Source organism: Suillus bovinus (assembly GCF_016758785.1).
Source record: "Suillus bovinus strain UH-Sbo-P2 chromosome Unknown EDB93scaffold_131, whole genome shotgun sequence".
Classification (NCBI taxonomy): Eukaryota; Fungi; Basidiomycota; class Agaricomycetes; order Boletales; family Suillaceae; genus Suillus; species Suillus bovinus.
Genome location: NW_024542187.1, coordinates 57,662 through 74,552, shown reverse-complemented (window position 1 = coordinate 74,552; position 16,891 = coordinate 57,662). Strand labels below are relative to the sequence as shown.

Genomic DNA, 16,891 nt, shown 5'->3' with positions numbered 1-16,891 from the left:
TTAGCAGCAGATCCTTTAAGAAAAGACAGGGCAGTTGTAATCTTTTGCCTGTCTGTGATCAATGGCCACTGTGACATATATAATGCCAACTGAGTGGTGTAGACTTCTATGGAGATCGAATCTTTGTCTCCCGTGAATTCTGTGGGTTTTGCCAATTTGACTTGCGAAGTGTTTGGAGATTGTGCAAATCTCTCAAGCTTCTTTTTTAGTTCCTCGATTTGCGCGTTTTGGGTTCTAAGTTGAAGCTCTTGAGTTGCATTCTGTGCTCGAAGAGTGTTGTTGTGATTAAGGAGTTCTTGTGTCCTTATGTACAGATCGTGGGTTGCTATTTGAATAGCACTCTGTACGTAGTTGGTGAACTCTACTGGCATAGCGATGCCTTGTGGTCCCGGTTCCTGTTGGGGTTCTTGAGGGTTCTCGGGTCCCATTTCTGTTTCGTTAACTTCAGCCATAGTGCCAGGTGCGTTCTGGAATCCGATTCACTAATGACTGTTGAAGAGCGGGTCGTAACGGCTCTTCCGGATAGGAAAGATGATGAAAGGGAAGAGGGAAAAAGGATACGTAAATGGAAAGCTAAAGGGGTCCCCAGTACTAACTGGATCAACCTCGTCCTTTAGGGTCAAAGGGTTCTTTAATCAACCCGACTGACACTTCCCTAATTACTAACTAAAAGAAGTACGTAAAACTATGCTTTGTTAAGTGGGAAAAACACTGTGTTCTTCGTGTGTGCTACTTCTCAGTCACCGTAAGGGTACAGGTCTAGGACAAGTTATCACTCTTCCAGCCAAAGCTTACAAGTGCGAGTCTCACTAGAATCCCGTATCTAAATCCTTGTGGTAACGATGGTAGGACTATCCGCAGATGCGACAGTTCCACTAGACTTAATGAAAGGTTCCACGTGCGTATGAAGAAAGATGTAGGTATGAAAGAAACTATAGTAACGTTGAGCAGGCAGGGTCTTGGGCCAGCACTCAAAGTTGTAGCGAGACGCCTAATGTCGTCAACACCTCCATATACTGGCGGCTGCAATGTAAGGCAGGGCCTGGTATAGGACTACTAACTACTAAAGGCTATTCGTAAAAAGCTCAAGTGAGCAAAGGATGGGTTTCAGAAAGGTGGTCGCGACTGTTTAGGTCGGGCAGTGGAAAACGTGTGATGATGATGATGCGAGCGGTGTGCAAAGAGTCGGAGTCTCCTATAGTTCAAACCTAATGTCACAACCCAATAACGAATTAACGCTGGGCAGAGACTAGGACTCAAACAAGGTTATCGGACAAGAGGATAGTTGAGCAAGTATGTCTTGGATTGCTACAATGTAGATACAAGAGGTTTGAACTAGAGAACTATCGACCAAGACATGCTACCTATATACAACTATTGAAACGGAGATTGAAACTGAGTTACAATTACTAGCCAATCATAAAAAGAGAAAGGGAATCGTACCATAGAACATCGTAGAATATTAAAGAAGCATCACGTGATCGTATCTTATCTTATCGTATCTAATCTAATCTATTCACAATCAAAGAACTCGTCTTCTTCATCAGTCACATCGAAGACACGTGTCGTGGGCGCTAAAGGTATTTCAGGAATGATAGGCGCTTTCAGGATAGGGTTAGGGTTTGACTTAGGCGCTGTGTATTGGCGCTTAGGAAGATTCAGGAAAGAATAATGGTTTGTTAAAGGTACTCGTGACAGCGGACCGATGAATTCCCAACTTCAACCACCACAGCATCATGCCAGTGGCAAGCCCTTCAATGGGATCTTATAGATGGGAGAATTTGCAAAGACATCAATATAATCATGTATATCTTCCAATGAAATGGCATGATCATGGCCTTTCTCAAGAGCAGCTGGTGCATGGTGGAGATGACAAGGTTAACCTCAATACAGAGCTGGCAAGCACCTCCCTTCTACATCCTCAAGTTAACTATTCATCTCAGTATTGTAGCACTCTAAAAGGTACACCTGAAGCAAGGGTAATGGTATCAAAAGTCTCAAAGGCAGTGTGCTTGATTGGATTACCCCCAAGTTGTCCCTCCTCTTGCTCGCAACATGAAAATTGACCATGGTTTTTATCATGAACAGACATTTACATCACTTTGTGCTACTGGCTTAGCACTCAGTGTGTGGTATCTTACTCATGTGTTTACTTGGCATATAAAAATTGGCCAGTTACGCAAATTAGTATATGTAAGTTCATTCTGTCTATTATATGTACACGTGGTTAAACTATTACAAGCACATGATCTTCGAGTTTGGTGAACCTAACAGGGCCATACCCATGTGCATTATTTTCTTCCGAGATGGCCTTTCTGAAGGATATGCACTCGTGGGACAAGAGGAGATTGAGGACATCACAGGTCAGTTAGTTCAGTGACAGCCATTTCTTATTTTCACCATGTCTACTAGAGGCGATCAATGATGTCTGGTGGGACAAAGGTGTAAAGGGTGCAAAGCCTGAACTAACATTTATCGTCGTAGGTAAATCGTAAGTTTGTGCCATCTATACCCCTATCTCACATCTTAAACCAATCATGTTAGATGACGATGAAGCGACCCTTTTCCTATCTTCTTCATCCGCAGTACGTTCTCCTTTCTGTCATCACACATCCACTCAGCCACTGCTTACACCAGTCAAGGATTCACATCATTTCATACTAGCTGCCAAGCAGCTCAATTTGCAGCCTGCGCATCATGTGGGTGTAGCAAATGCAATTCAGCGGTGGCGACTTCTCTACGCCTTTGTGTCCTGTCTCATCAACCACGTGCACACCTCTTAATATCTCTGCTCCAAAACCTGACCCTTCATCTGGTATCGCTTTTCATCATCTTGCACCTCTGTCAGCACCTCACTTTATTCCCCAGCCAAAGAGTAAAACTGACACTGACACATTTCTGAAGAAACAGGCAGACACAATGAAGCGGCTGTGCATTTGGGATTTTGTTGACTCAGATGAAGACTGGGGTATCATAGAAGATCAAGACTCCGACGGAGAACCTGTACAAAGGCTACCTATGGTCTGCAAATGCAAATCGCGGTCTATTAGCCTAAAAAAGTCTCTCCTTATCTATACTGTGCTAGTGCCACAGAAAAGTAGCTCAAGGGATGAAGTCACTGAAGCTATCTTTCCAGGAGGGCATATTATTAAGTGTTGGGCACGTTCAAGGCCCATTTCCATTGAACTCCTCGAGAGTGTGAACCATACACAGTCACCTAAAGTTAGAAGCCACATTGGTAAATATATATATTCTCCCTTGTGCTGATAAAACTTTACTCTAGGCTGAATGTCCCAACATGAAGCCTGTGCTGATAATATTTCCTTTGGTATCCCGTGATTGCAATCGGCCCACCTCCTTTGTTGGTTCGCCTTCTCTTGTACCACAAAGATGACTCACAGGGTCCAGCGGTCCCAATCCTTTCCTCTCTGACCCTCCATCCTGCCTCAATTTGCATTCCCAGCCCCGCCCTTGTCCTTTTACCTGAATGGCATCCAATAATTTGGCTACCCTCTTCTTCAGTCCCTCAATCCCTCAATTCATGCAGTGCCCATGCAAGCGGATCACTTCCCTTGTCTGCGCATTGTAACGATAGTTGCAGCGCTGGGCTCAAAACCCATGTTTTTGATACTCATGTTAAACAGTATTCATCCAACGCATCCCCGACATTCCGATCCCGACCCCGACCCGAAAGTTTTGGACCCGACGTTTTCGCATCGGACTCGTCCTCCCTATGTCCTGTCCAGTCGTATCTACCTCCACTGGTGCATATTTACTCGTTTTGCATTACTGAACATTACAGACAGCATTATTACATGTTATCTACAAAAAGGTGCAGTACACATGCTCTTTTACATACATTCAGACCCGATTTTGCACTACTGTTTTTGCCTAATGCACCCCGAAATCCTACATAGACACTATTTAATATCTAGTACTTCCTACCTATTGCATTACTTACTTTTCCCTACTCAGTAGTAGGATGGAAGTCATTGGATATTAGTAGTACTTGATTGTATTGCAAAATATCTATCCGCTCTTTTTCTCCGAAACACTCCGACACATCCGACACTCATTTGACTGACAATCTGACATACTTCCAACTCATTCCTTCACCGTCCGACACATTCCCGACAGTCCAACACCCGACCTGACTCCGATATTTTCGGACCTGACAGTTTTCCTTTGGACAAGTAGTTCCTAGCTTCAGATTATCTTCCTATTATTGATAACTAACTATCTAAACTAATACCAAACAGCTACCCCTATAGGATCAAACGTACTTGCTCTGCAAGTATAGCAGACTAGGTTGTGCTAAGATCTACCTAAATATTTGTTGTCTAGGTAGTACGATTTCTGCTGAGCCCAGCGGGAATCTGTTTTTACAGCATCTTTAGAGATCAGATTGTCATTTCTTCCTCCGCAGATTTTGAAACAAATCTTTCCTCCTATAGTCACTGGTATGATTGCGGCTTGGTTCCATGCCTCAAAGCTCACTTATATCAGATACATGTATCCTCATGATCAGGTCATCTCTTGGGTCCTCTGGCATCCTTGACTGGGGTGGTGGTTCAAATGGGTGTCAAGCGCACCCAACTAGTGGGATCTATCAGCTATGCCTGACAGTTGGGTCTCCTCATGCATTACTGTGAGTCTGAAAAATTTGAATATAGCACATTAATTATGTTATATAATAGATGGGGCTCTCCTCAGTTCATAGGTCTCAGATTCCCCTCTTTTGTGAGCAGAATTCTCACAGAACTTTTTGGCTCTCCATTCCTCAAGAATGCCAGTATCATTGTTGGGCTTGTGGTGGGATGCATCGTTGCTGGCATAGCCGGATATATTGATGGAAGCACCATCATGAGTGCACCTGCAATCACATTCTTATGGTAATTCAAGTATTCTTTCATGTTGATATGAAGTCTCAATATAAGACAGGGTCCATCAATTCAAGATTAACGTGTACACACCAGCTATATTGCCTATGCTGGCAGTTTATGGTAGGTATATCTCTTACTTGGGACAGGGTGGCTAAACGAAATTCCAATGTCAGTGTCAGTGGCAATGAAAGCAATTGGCAATGTCACCACATCTGCGGAAGTGTCCCGTATCCCTGTTGAGGGAAAGGATTTCAATTCAAGGATACAAGGTGGTATTCTGGTTTGTCTTTTCATAGACATGCTTACCATTCATGTTCTGATCTGTGTTACAGAGCGATGGGATGGGTGGATTGATTTCTGTGCTATTTACTGTCACTCCTCTATCAGTATTTGCTCAGGTTTGACAACATGTTTTATCAATGCGGTTCTTGGTCTCATATTGTGGTTGACATAGAATAACAGTGTTATTTCTGTCACTTGCTGTGCAAACCATGCAGCAGGAAGATGGTGTTGTGCCTTCCTCATCATCTTCGGTTGCCTCAGAAAGATCTCAGGGTTCTTTCTCGCAAGTATGCTTTATATCTCATTGATTCTCTTTCAGGCACTTACCATTTACAGTACCTAACCCCATCTTAGGCGGCATGACAATGTTCCTCTTCGCGAGTGTTGCTGTCTCAGGCCTGCATGTCCTTTCCTATATCAAGTATACATGACGCGACAGATTCATCCTCACTGTAGCATTGTCGTTCAGCTTTGGGGACCTTCTTGTGCCCGATATCTTTACTTATCTATTTGATGGTGTGAATAACCCAAATAAAGGCCTTCAAGGGTTGTTTGAGAGCATCACAATTCTGCTAAGCACACCCTGTCAGTTGACAAGTTCACATATTGCTATTGTTGCACGATACTAATACTATTGACAATATTCTTGATATCTGGGATTGTTGCCTTGGTGCTGAACTTGATACTCCCACACTCTCCTTGAGAAGCTCTCCTGGTACTGAGTCTGTTGCTAATTTCTGCCAATCCCTAACACACTTCTAATTTCATTTAACTCCTTTCACTCGCTTTCCAGCCATTTGAACATGTTGTTCAGTTCTTGCTCTTTCTGCAATGCCATCAAGGTGAGCCAACATCTCTCCCATTTCATTGCACTGATTTGTTGTTGTTGTACAGGATGGAGGTTTTGGCTTATATAGGATCGAGCAGTTGTTGTTGCAGCCTTCCAAATGGCCTGCACCGTGTTCATTAGTCTGTCACAGTTAAGTACAATATACTACATACAATTGCCAATTCCATAACAATCAATGGTCCTGGGACATCATAAGAGTTAGGGAGTACCAACTAGTAACAGTAAAGTTTTAAACTAGGTGCAAAATATCAATGAGTTCCACTCACCACCTGAACGTTGGACTGATCATCTTGTCCATGAGCATTGAGCTGATGTTGAGCATTGAGACTATTGGATTTGTTTGGATCCATGGAATCAGTATTGTAGCAGTGATCTATGATTATCAATTTAAGTTAGAGTTTGGTGTAGTTCAAGAGTCGGCTGAGTTCTAATGCTTGCCTTTTTTGGAAACTATGATATGGTTTGGACACAATTATAGTCCAGCACAAATCTCTCCTAGACATGATGAACAGCGCTTCTGGCAAGAGCTGCTGTCACTAAAGCCCAACTGTATCTTTCTAACACAAAAACTATCTACACTTTCCAAGGACGAGTGCCTCACTTCACACAAGGTCTGTCATCCACATTGTCTAACATCCAACACTCAGGCTATGGGTATGGTACTGACAGACCAATCTCTGCCAGTAGCTCGTGCTCCATGCCCTCTTTACTGTCTGCATCATATTTGCAGCCAACCGTAAGGGCAAAGAGACCTGCACCCACACAACCAACATGCTCTCCATCATGCTATGCACTGTACTTGCCAAGAACCTAGCAGGCTGGGAGGTGATGGGAATATTTGCTAACAGGGTGTTCATGGTACAGCCTGCATGAAGCCTTTATATCTACTATAGATTCACTGGTGCATATAGGAGTTTGTTGGGATGGTTGCAGACATACTTGGCGATGATGATGCTCCTGGTGCGCTCTGAGAACAATTGACATGGACCAGTTTGACTGAACCTGATTTAGAGGCTCTTCGACATCAGGTTCTTCAACTAGCTGTTGTCTTCATGTGTAGCATCAGCCAGTTAAGCCCGGGTGCATATTTCCTGCCCCAAGACCTCTTCCCTTGCATTTCTAAGGTATAGGTTACTGTTTCTTAGTATTGCTGTCATTCCTGAGCAAATAATGTTTCTTGTGACAGGTCATCACATCCCCAGATACTCAACACTTTACTAATACTGAAATGAATGCAGAGAATTCCACTCCTTCCAGTGCCAAGACTGATTGTTAATGGTGAGATAGTACGTGTATTTGGACATGCTATCACATCATATGGTATCTACAGAAGGAAAGATTGCGATTACACGAGGTGATTTTACCCGATTACTTACTCTTAATGTCTGACACGGTATTCTTACTCAGAATATGATTGGCTTGAATTGTGGAAGGCTGTTGTTGACTTACTTGGGTTCCTTTCCAGCAAGCTAGACAGTTTGGTGACCACCGGAGGTATTGAGCATCTAGTCCAGGAGGTATGAGAATTTTGATGGACATTTGAAGTGAACTTGACCGTATTTGGCAGACTATCCAGCTACTTGACCTTGCTTTGTGCAAAGCAGATCCATTTCTGCCCACACTGACTGCTATTCATGAGTTCATCGTAAGTCAAAAATAAAAATAACTAAATGTCACAAATTGATAGGAGTCTTTCAGTATGAAGTTGTTCGCTCCTCTGCGGTGATTAGGAAGCAAATGCAGCTTTTATAATTGCTAGGACAACCCACATCCATAGATCGTGGGGCATCACACGCATCCAAAGCACTGTCTTGTGTTTTTTCCACAGCTACTTCCTATGAGGGGAAACTAACTTCTTCCAGTACATGCAGTGCCAAGGACACATTTCGGACTGTTTCAAAAGACATTGAGCACACAATGCGCACAATGGGGATGACACAGACCCACCGTACACCTGCCCTACATATTCTTTCTCACTAAATGCTGACCCTAATGATTAATGAAAGGAAACACATGGAGGATGTCATCAGTTTCATTTGTACCATCTGTGTAGATGGCCTGGCTTCGATGTTATTGTTGTGTTCTGCTACAATTTGTATATTATATTTTTTATTTTGAATCCAATTTATGTCCTATCGAGAGTTGTACTCTACATAGGACAGTACTATCTAGTTGTATATTATCTTGTCATATGATAACTGTACTGAGCAATTAATACACATTTCTGTAAGAATGGCAACCTTCTTACAATACCTTATCCTGTCATACCATTCTGCTAAAATTTGTATATTATCTTGTCATATGATGATCGTAATGAGGAATTACTACACATTTCTGTCAGAGTTGCGACCTTCTTATAATACCTTATCTTGTCATGCCATTCTGCTAAAGTTTATATATTATCTTGTCTTATGATGACCATACTGAGGAGTTAATACACATTTCTGTCAGAGTTGTCACCTTCTTATAGTACCTTATCCTGTCACACTACTTTGCTCATGCCTGTACATCATTTTATATTATCATATAACCACACACAATATGATAAACTTTTGGTCTAATTTTGTCAACCCTATCTACAAAAATAATGTTCTCCCCAATTTCCTGATGCAGTACTCAAATTAGAATACAGCTTCCACTCATTAGATATACACAAAATCTCCAGAGCATTCGAAACAAGATACAAATTAACTTTCGCTCACTTGGCAAATGCATCAGGGCCGCTGTACAAGGCAACAGCATTTTCGCACGGATTCCCAATTGATGTATAGCAGATAATCATTAGATATTTACACCATACAGTGTTAAAATGTTAATTAGTATATACATCAGGAAACACCTCCCCTGGGAATTACCCATATATCCACAACATTACATAGTTTTACTCAACTTTACATTGTTTTGCTCGACTTTACTCAGTTTTTTCAGTTATTACCATGTAAAACAACATTTTTACAATGTGTGTCCTATCCTACATTGAAATAAGTGTACATGTCTTTGAAAACATTCAAAAGAAATGAAGGGCATGCATTAAGAACATCTAAACTCATCCACTCTGCAGGAACAGCTCCTCCCCACTTAGGCAATAAGTGAGCACTTCGACAAATCAAAGATACGGGCACAATTGACACTTGGCGTTTGCCATCGCGAACCACCTGCCTGACCTTATACAACCCAGACTGTGGATCTGGTAAAGCACTGAAGGCTGAAAACCATTCGACATAGGCGAGATGCTGAGGTGGAGGGTTCTGAGGGTCAAAGTACCATTTTAATACTGTTTTGTGGTAAAGTGAAGACTGCGTGAACCTGCACAACACGTAAATCTAAACAACTATTTTATATCAGCAAAGGATCCAGCGGACTCAAACAGGTGTCACCTTGTATAGATTTGGGAGGCGCATCAGGATTGCACACCTGTATAAGGCATGTATCCAAGCGAGCGGCTTTGACAACGCGACCTTTGCTGTTCTTCACCACTGGCTGAGCATGTATGGAGTTGAGAGTTTTGGTCGCATGTATCTCATTGTTCCAGAATTTGATTCGGTGGAAGACAGTTACGGAGTCGCAGGGCAGATGAATGTTCACTGCACAATCCTCAATTTGTTGAAAGGACAGTCTTGGGTGATTGTATTGGACAATAAATCTCGCCAATGCTGAAATAAAATGAGTGGCGTCATGTGAAGATAAAGAAGTGATTTCTTGGAATGGAACCAACTTGCATGATGGGTGATGAGTCATCTTGATGCAAAAGAGGCATGTGAGGTCTGGAGGTTGCCAGTGTTCAGCAGGAGAAACTGCAATGACATTTTCTGTGTTGGTCATGCTCAAATTGTGGCGCCATAGGACAAAATTTGCATGCTGCAAGACCTTCTCCTTGCATTCAAGCCACTTCGTCATCTGCCAAAATTTGTCTTTGTGATTGGTGGCAGCATAAGCATGTTTTCCAAAGTCAATATGAAGCCTCTCAGTGGCCTCCATGTTAAAATTGTCTGTCATGCCAAACAATTCGATTAATTCAGCATAGTGCTGAAGAAAGTGGAGCTTTGGTATATTGAAGTTGTTGTGGATGCCAAGGTCTTCAAAGACACCTTTATTTGCATGGAATTCATCCAGTGCCATTTGAAGTGCATCAATTGATGAATTGGAGTGAACAGGGAGCTGAGCAAAGTAAAGGAAGTCTAGAAGGGACCGAGTTGCATGCACTAGTCTTGCTGGAGATGCATTTCCTGGCAGCTGCACATCAATGATGAGGCCAAGTAAGAAGCGTGACATCTGCTTGTGCTCTGTACTGCTGACTCAGCTCAATGTTGTGATCCCTTTCTGGAAAGCATGCATGGAATGATTGGGTGGAAGGCAGTGAACTCGTGCATCTATCTCTGCAGCCCCAACAACCTCAGTGACCCAGCTAATCATGTGCTTCATTATCCCTTGGTAAAGTTGATGCAAAATATCGGGTATTATAGATCGGAAGATATTGAGGTACAGAAGATCTTCCCAGAACGGATGCTGAGGTGGTTTAATTTGAACACCATTGCAGGCTTGGGTATACTATGGGGATCCAAGAAGTTCGAGTGCATCCAAAATTGCATCAAGATCACGTAGTTCATGTTGAGAGGGGTGTTCGCCAAGCTCATTGCGGGGACAAGTGTAGATGGAACAGTCTCCATTTATCGTCCCAGTGACAAGACACTGCTCAGGGTAATCCCCAATAAAGGCTGCAAAGATTGGATGACAGCATTGCATGATGCTGTCACCACTCATCATTACAATGCCATCCACACCAGCTAACTTCAATGGCTCCACAATGCATGACATACATGCATGGAAGAGATTGGCCAAGGTCCGACGCTGTGATGCTTTGTTAGCAATTTGTGTGAGACACGTTGTTGACAGATATGCTAGGAGAATTTGACCTCGGTGGGAGGGCTTGCATTGGATGCACTTTGGTAAATTGCCGATCGTAAGATAAACAGGATAAGCAGTTTTATTTCAGAATAAAGTGATCTGTGTTTTGTCAGATGAAATGATGATGGGAATTATTGTGGCCCCTGGTTTTGATTGTTCCAAGACTTCCTACAGTCAAACATGAGCCAGCGACTGAGTATGATAGACATAGAACACATACTTGGATTGCCCACCACCATTCACCTATGCACATGTCATGATACAGATATTGAGTCTTGCCTGCATTCACATAATGTCTCTCTGGTGTGAAAGACAGGTATTGTGCATGCTCAGGGTCACCATACAGAGCTCAAACACATTCCAGTATATCTCGTGAGAATAGGTCATACATTTAGCCAGCTACACAGGCTTCATGATAAGTGAAAGCAGGTCAACATGATGGAATTTTGGTATTGATAATCTTGTTGAGTTCAATTGAGTTCTTGTATGACAGACCAAGTGCTTCATGGACCTGATATGATGTCAGAACGTCAAAATGCTAAATAGATTCATCATACATACACCTTCGATTGCTAGGAGATCGGTAAATGCAGTTGATCCCAGACCTTGTACTTTTGCCCAGTGTGCAACTTCCCAGTCCATCTGAGAATTAAATGGAGCCCAGGGATTGGCTGCGCTTCCCTCCACATGTAAGGCTAACTATGAGTTTGATTGGGATTGTCGATTGAAACGAGTGGAGGAACAATTGTGTTGGGACGGTAGAGGTTGAACGAGACAGGTTGCATTTGAACGATAGGACTTTCTGACGGACTGTGTGCACCTATGGCCACAGTGTGCATTTCTGTGTATGGGTCGATGTATGAAATTATTGAGGCTATCATGCTAACATTGACAGCATGGACCAGAGGACTTCTGGAGGTGTTGAAGGTAGGATCCTCTTTGAGGTAAATATTCATGGCAGCCTGCGCATTGAAACACCATAGTGGTTGCACTAAAAATAGTGTACAGAGAGAAAGGCTAACTGAAAAGGAAAAGGCTGAGGAAATGTTACAGCCAACAAGGTTCAACAGACCCACAAGGTTGAAGTAACCCTGGTCGGTTCTTGAACTTGCCAACTAGCCTGTCGCATTTTTGCCTTTCTTCTTGCAACGCCCATGCCCACTTCCATCAACATTCGTTTGGACCTGCCCGTGCCTGCCTCTGTCAACATTCACTTGGAGCCCACCTCCATCAACGTTCACTTGGACCAATATGGCTGTATGAAAGCAGTCAAAAGCTGCTACCGAACAGTTGAGGGAAACCCGCAAAGCCAGAATGTGAGCCCAACTTGAAAATGTCTCTGTTGCAGATACAGCTGATAGTATGGAGTTAGATGAGCCTGGTACAGGACAACATGAGGGCATATGATGTATACCTTTTATGATTAACACTGATAAAAAAATTTAACAGCAGCTTGTGCAGCCAGAACTGTAGTGCTGACAAGACCCAGTCAGTACAAATTCATAATAGCAGCAACAAGATATATACTCAGATGTTCCCAGATCACCCTATGAAATACAAACGAGTTAGAAAAGAGCCAGTCAACATGGAAGAACCAACCAGCACAGTACAAGCACCAGCATCATTGCTGAAGGGCAAGTGCAAACACACTAATAGTGTGGTAGAAGGTCAGAGCAGAACTTAAGAGCCGTAATTCTGTTTACCTTCAAGTTTTAACATAGTCCGGAAAGCATCAAATGCAAGCAAAGTTCAACCATCAGAGGCACTGCATCAGTGTGAAGTCAAGAAGGTCAAGTTAATGCCTAAGCTTAGTGAGCCCAATCAGTAATCCCACAACACAATAACAACTAAAAATGGATAGGCAGGACTTATTCTGCACCAAATCCACTTCGAATCTCCAGCAGCACGTGCAGCAATCCCAAGGTCAAGGATGGTACTGCTGAATCAGATCCTGGAGACCTAGATGAAGATGGTGAAGACTGTGATGAACAAGATAGCCTGGATGATGAGGATGAGGATGAAGAACTTGCAGATCTCGCTATTGAAAATTTTGGTGAAGAAGTTTGTAACAAGTATCACTTGTAGCATGTGCTTAGATTGCTAACCTGGAGTCCTGGACGGGGAGTGCAATGGAACCAGAAGAGTACATCAAATCAAGTCAACACGGCACTTGATGATGAGTCAGAGGATGAAGACTCAATGGGGCTCGAGAAAGCAACTAAAATTGTATGTGCAACTTACACTTGGGATATCACTTGACATATTGACTGTGGCTGCAGCGCAAGTCAAAGAGTACTACACGAGAGAAGAAACTCCAGGATGAGGTCAGCTATCCAAAGCTCACTGACAGTTGAACTCACTTTTTTTTTATCTACTAGATGCCACATTTCGCTGATGACACAGAGCAGAAGCCTCTTACTGCACTCGCAGTCAATTCAGGTGCCTCAGATACTGCGAGCCTCAATGGAACTACCAGTGTGTGGTTGCCAGACACGGATCTACAGGTGACCATTCGTGGGAATGCTCCGTTTATCTCATCAAACTGCAGTTAGAGAAGGTCTGCAAGGTCATTCGTGGAAGCTATGAACAAGGACAGCGCATGTTTTCATGTGGCCTGGAGGATGATGTTGATCTCACCATTGACAATGTCTTTGCAATGACCACTGCATTTGCAACTTGTGGTACTGAGACACTGGCCTATGAAGCTCTCGTTGAGTCAGCTGATCATGAAGGTTATACTGGGGACAATGACATGGCTGAATGCCTTCTTAGTGACTCATGGGCTCAGTATGCCAAGCTGCTCATAGATTATGTGAGTTCTATCAGTGTATAATTGTATTTTTTTAAAATTCATGACTGCACTTTAGACTACACGCCGCATTCACCTCTGCCACAATCAGTTTAAGAAGGCAGTCAGTGTAGTTGTCACAAGTGTTCTCAATCTTGTGACCAATTTCACAGCTCAGAACTTGTTGCTCTTAGAAGACATCAACTATATCTACCCTTGGTAGGCAAAGGTACAGCATGCATGTGACATCTGCACAACCTCAAATAATTTTTTTCTTTCAGAAAAACAAGTATGAAACCTCAAAGCCATTCCAGGCTGAAGTGATCAAAAAGGGCATTTGAGTTGGCTTCTTCATTGCCAACCAATACAACGATCTTGGCACCAAATTTTGTTATCTACTTTCACCTTCGCTCTCCACAGCTTCTAATGAGTTGGAGGTTGTTAACTACATGATAGCCAGTGTTGCTACTGCAGTTTGTAAAGTTTGTTATTTGTTGCTGCCTCGGCTGACATGCACAATCTTAGGTTGAAGCTTGTATCCTGGACTTTACCATTGGAAAGAGCAGCAAATTTGTCAGTCCGAGTCACGACAACATGTTCCAAGCACACATGCTCCTCCTCACTATGAAGCAAAAGAAGCTGCTTGAGTATCACAAGCTAACTCGTGGTATCTATTGTGCTGTTATGTATGCAATTTTTGGATCTTTTGTTCCAATTTCCAACTAATCTCTTTCCGTTATAGTGGCATGCGCAGTGTTGGGTCTGCCCGACTTTTGAAAGAGCAAATCATTGTGCAGGTTGACTGGGCCAACATGGGCAGTGAGTCTGATTAGGTTTATTTGATTCACCAGCTTCTTCCTATCTACTATTACTCCTAGTACCGCTAATCTGTTCTTCATGTTCTAGTGGGATTTTTCCGCTACCTCTGATACACTCATTGACTGGCCACACAATTCTCTACAATTATTACCATCTGGTTACTATATCATATATCGAGTCTGGATGACAATATAATGTTTTTTGTTTACATTGGTGTGATATTCAATGGTCATGAATGGCGCTGGATGCTACAAACATTTCGCATTTTTCGCATTTTCCTCCACTTTACTGTGATGGTGTCGACGGGGGACTGCAGTTTACTATATAAATGTCAGTAATGTGAGATATCACGATAAAACCTGGTAAAATATAATAAAACATAGCAATCCACACAATTTTCGTGTCATTTCCAGGTAATACACAGGGGAGGTTTTTCCTGATGTATATTCATTCTTGCTCGCTTTGTTGAACATGTTGCTAATTTTTTAAAAATGCTACATTTAATTCTTACTCGGACGGTAGTCTTATAATGGACAGGCATCGAATATTTCAAGCAGAGGGTGTTAGAATTTTAATTAGTATATATATTTATTCTTGCTCGCTCATTGAACACATTGTCGATTTTTTGAAAATGCTGCATTTGACTCTTACTCAGACGATAGTCTTATAATGGATGGGCATCGAAGATTTCAAACAGAGGGCATTGAAATCTTAATTAGTATATATATCTATTCTCGCTCGCTCGTTGAACATGTTGTCAATTTTTTTAAAATGCTGCATTTGACTCTTAGCTTCAAAGTTGTGAATGGTACTTCTTGATGTCGTGGTTATGATCCATCCAGCTCGAATGTTAGCTTTGCTGGACATCAACATAGTCTTGATCATTTAGTAGGAAGTCATTGTTTGCTGGAAGATTGTGTCCTTTCCTCTTGGCTTCAAAGTCAAGAATGTGATTTCTTGGAGTTGCATTTATGATTCATCTAGCTCAACCATTAACTTTTCTGATATATATTTAGTCTCGCTCACTTTGTGCACAGTCGTCGTGTGCTGGAAGATTGTGTCCTTTCTTCCTGGATGAGAAATCATGAACCTTAATTCAATGTGGTGGCTGTTGATGCCTCTGGATTCAGCATTAGCTGTTGCTCTACCTTGTTGCTAAGTTTGAGATAGAGCAATGCAAGTGTCTTTCCATGATTACAAAATGTGTTAGAAAATCAGCAACTCTCCATTCCTATGTAAGGTCAAATATGACCATGTAATGATCGATAGCAGAATTTTGTTGATGCTTGTGATTGCGTACTATATATTGCTATCTATATCTTTCTAATCTGTTCACCAGTTCACTGATGACAATGAATTGCAGTTGTATAAAGACCCACAGGCTGGTCGAAGAGTGGGGGCATTATGATAAACATGTGTATGAGCAAGACAGGCCCAGCATCTCATATTTTTTTGCAATGAATGATAATGCATTTGACCTCGTCATATGATGTGAGTGGATGGTATTGATCGGATCAACCTTATTGGCGCATCAAGATTATGTTTGATAGATTTAGATTCCGACTGGAACCCAAGGTGTGTGGCATATGTAAAGATATGATGGTGCTAAATGTGATTTTCCATTCAAGTCATGAATGCATGACCTTCAGTCCATGGTGCACATTCATCAGTGAATAAGAAAATCATTAAAAACATTTTGCACTTATTAAATATCATAGCGACAGGCAGAAACAGCCAGTTTTCATCTATCGATTTCTTACTGCAGGAACAATCGAGGGTGAGTGTTTTTGCTGACAAGATGTGTGATCCATTTATATCACCTCTGGGAAGAGAAAATCTATCAGAGGCAGGTGACCAAGGAACCCAATATACATCAGTAAATCACAAGTTTACTTTTTGCCTACTTATATCGAACTTTTCGCACAAAATAGGCCTCAAGTAGAAAAAAGTAGAAACCACTTTTTTCAGTAGATCTATCTACTCAAATGTCACTTATTCTCCACTTTTGTTGCACTTATTTCTGACAGAGTTGCTTAAAAAAGTATGTGATAGCATTGAAAAAGTAGAATGCATCACAAAAAATGGACTAAGTAATATTACTGCACTCACACTAAAAGGTGCGGAAACAAGAAATGATTAATGATGCAGCTCAGGGAGGCTAACAGCAAGAGTGCAGTTTCAAGACATTCAATGCTGACAATCCACCATCAAAAAAAGAACCATGACTTCACATTGGCCAAATATACACCTATTTTTGTTGAGGAGCTGTGACATCAATTTTGCAGTTCACCAGACATCATGGTCGAGTTCTTGGGGTTTAGTGCTGGTCTTCCTCTGTTGATTCTTCTGCAAGCTTGATGTTGG

The 16,891-nt window shown here is 42.1% G+C and overlaps 6 protein-coding genes across 6 annotated transcripts; 4 read left to right on the top strand and 2 right to left on the bottom strand.

The window, feature by feature from the left end:
- Positions 1 to 2,215: 2,215 nt before the first annotated feature.
- On the top strand, positions 2,216 to 3,202 carry EDB93DRAFT_1108991 (uncharacterized protein; the record flags this gene model as incomplete). Its single annotated transcript, XM_041447911.1, has 5 exons — positions 2,216 to 2,363; positions 2,413 to 2,484; positions 2,545 to 2,585; positions 2,710 to 3,021; positions 3,086 to 3,202. 5 exons carry the CDS (start codon positions 2,216 to 2,218, stop codon positions 3,200 to 3,202), a joined length of 690 nt encoding a protein of 229 aa, XP_041301384.1.
- A 1,856-nt stretch (positions 3,203 to 5,058) lies between these two features.
- Positions 5,059 to 5,596, top strand: EDB93DRAFT_1184570 (Xanthine/uracil/vitamin C permease; the record flags this gene model as incomplete). The annotated part of the gene is made up of 4 exons (XM_041450769.1): positions 5,059 to 5,163; positions 5,216 to 5,281; positions 5,338 to 5,452; positions 5,502 to 5,596. Coding segments are annotated over 4 exons (381 nt in total), but the record flags the coding sequence as incomplete, so codon positions are not given.
- Positions 5,597 to 5,943: 347 nt separating this feature from the next.
- EDB93DRAFT_1108989 (uncharacterized protein) lies at positions 5,944 to 6,365 on the bottom strand (the record flags this gene model as incomplete). Its single annotated transcript, XM_041447910.1, has 3 exons — positions 5,944 to 6,117; positions 6,168 to 6,227; positions 6,282 to 6,365. 3 exons carry the CDS (start codon positions 6,363 to 6,365, stop codon positions 5,944 to 5,946), a joined length of 318 nt encoding a protein of 105 aa, XP_041301382.1.
- A 126-nt stretch (positions 6,366 to 6,491) lies between these two features.
- Positions 6,492 to 7,234, top strand: EDB93DRAFT_1268393 (uncharacterized protein; the record flags this gene model as incomplete). The annotated part of the gene is made up of 5 exons (XM_041454280.1): positions 6,492 to 6,626; positions 6,703 to 6,873; positions 6,927 to 6,975; positions 7,027 to 7,139; positions 7,202 to 7,234. Coding segments are annotated over 5 exons (501 nt in total), but the record flags the coding sequence as incomplete, so codon positions are not given.
- Positions 7,235 to 9,061: 1,827 nt separating this feature from the next.
- Positions 9,062 to 10,287, bottom strand: EDB93DRAFT_1256658 (uncharacterized protein; the record flags this gene model as incomplete). The annotated part of the gene is made up of 4 exons (XM_041453979.1): positions 9,062 to 9,092; positions 9,145 to 9,263; positions 9,322 to 9,338; positions 9,393 to 10,287. 4 exons carry the CDS (start codon positions 10,285 to 10,287, stop codon positions 9,062 to 9,064), a joined length of 1,062 nt encoding a protein of 353 aa, XP_041301380.1.
- A 2,164-nt stretch (positions 10,288 to 12,451) lies between these two features.
- EDB93DRAFT_1256657 (uncharacterized protein) lies at positions 12,452 to 14,541 on the top strand (the record flags this gene model as incomplete). The annotated part of the gene is made up of 11 exons (XM_041453978.1): positions 12,452 to 12,587; positions 12,642 to 12,731; positions 12,782 to 12,981; positions 13,060 to 13,146; positions 13,200 to 13,244; positions 13,299 to 13,424; positions 13,469 to 13,732; positions 13,788 to 13,927; positions 14,169 to 14,181; positions 14,234 to 14,394; positions 14,451 to 14,541. 11 exons carry the CDS (start codon positions 12,452 to 12,454, stop codon positions 14,539 to 14,541), a joined length of 1,353 nt encoding a protein of 450 aa, XP_041301379.1.
- Between the last annotated feature and the right edge of the window lie 2,350 nt (positions 14,542 to 16,891).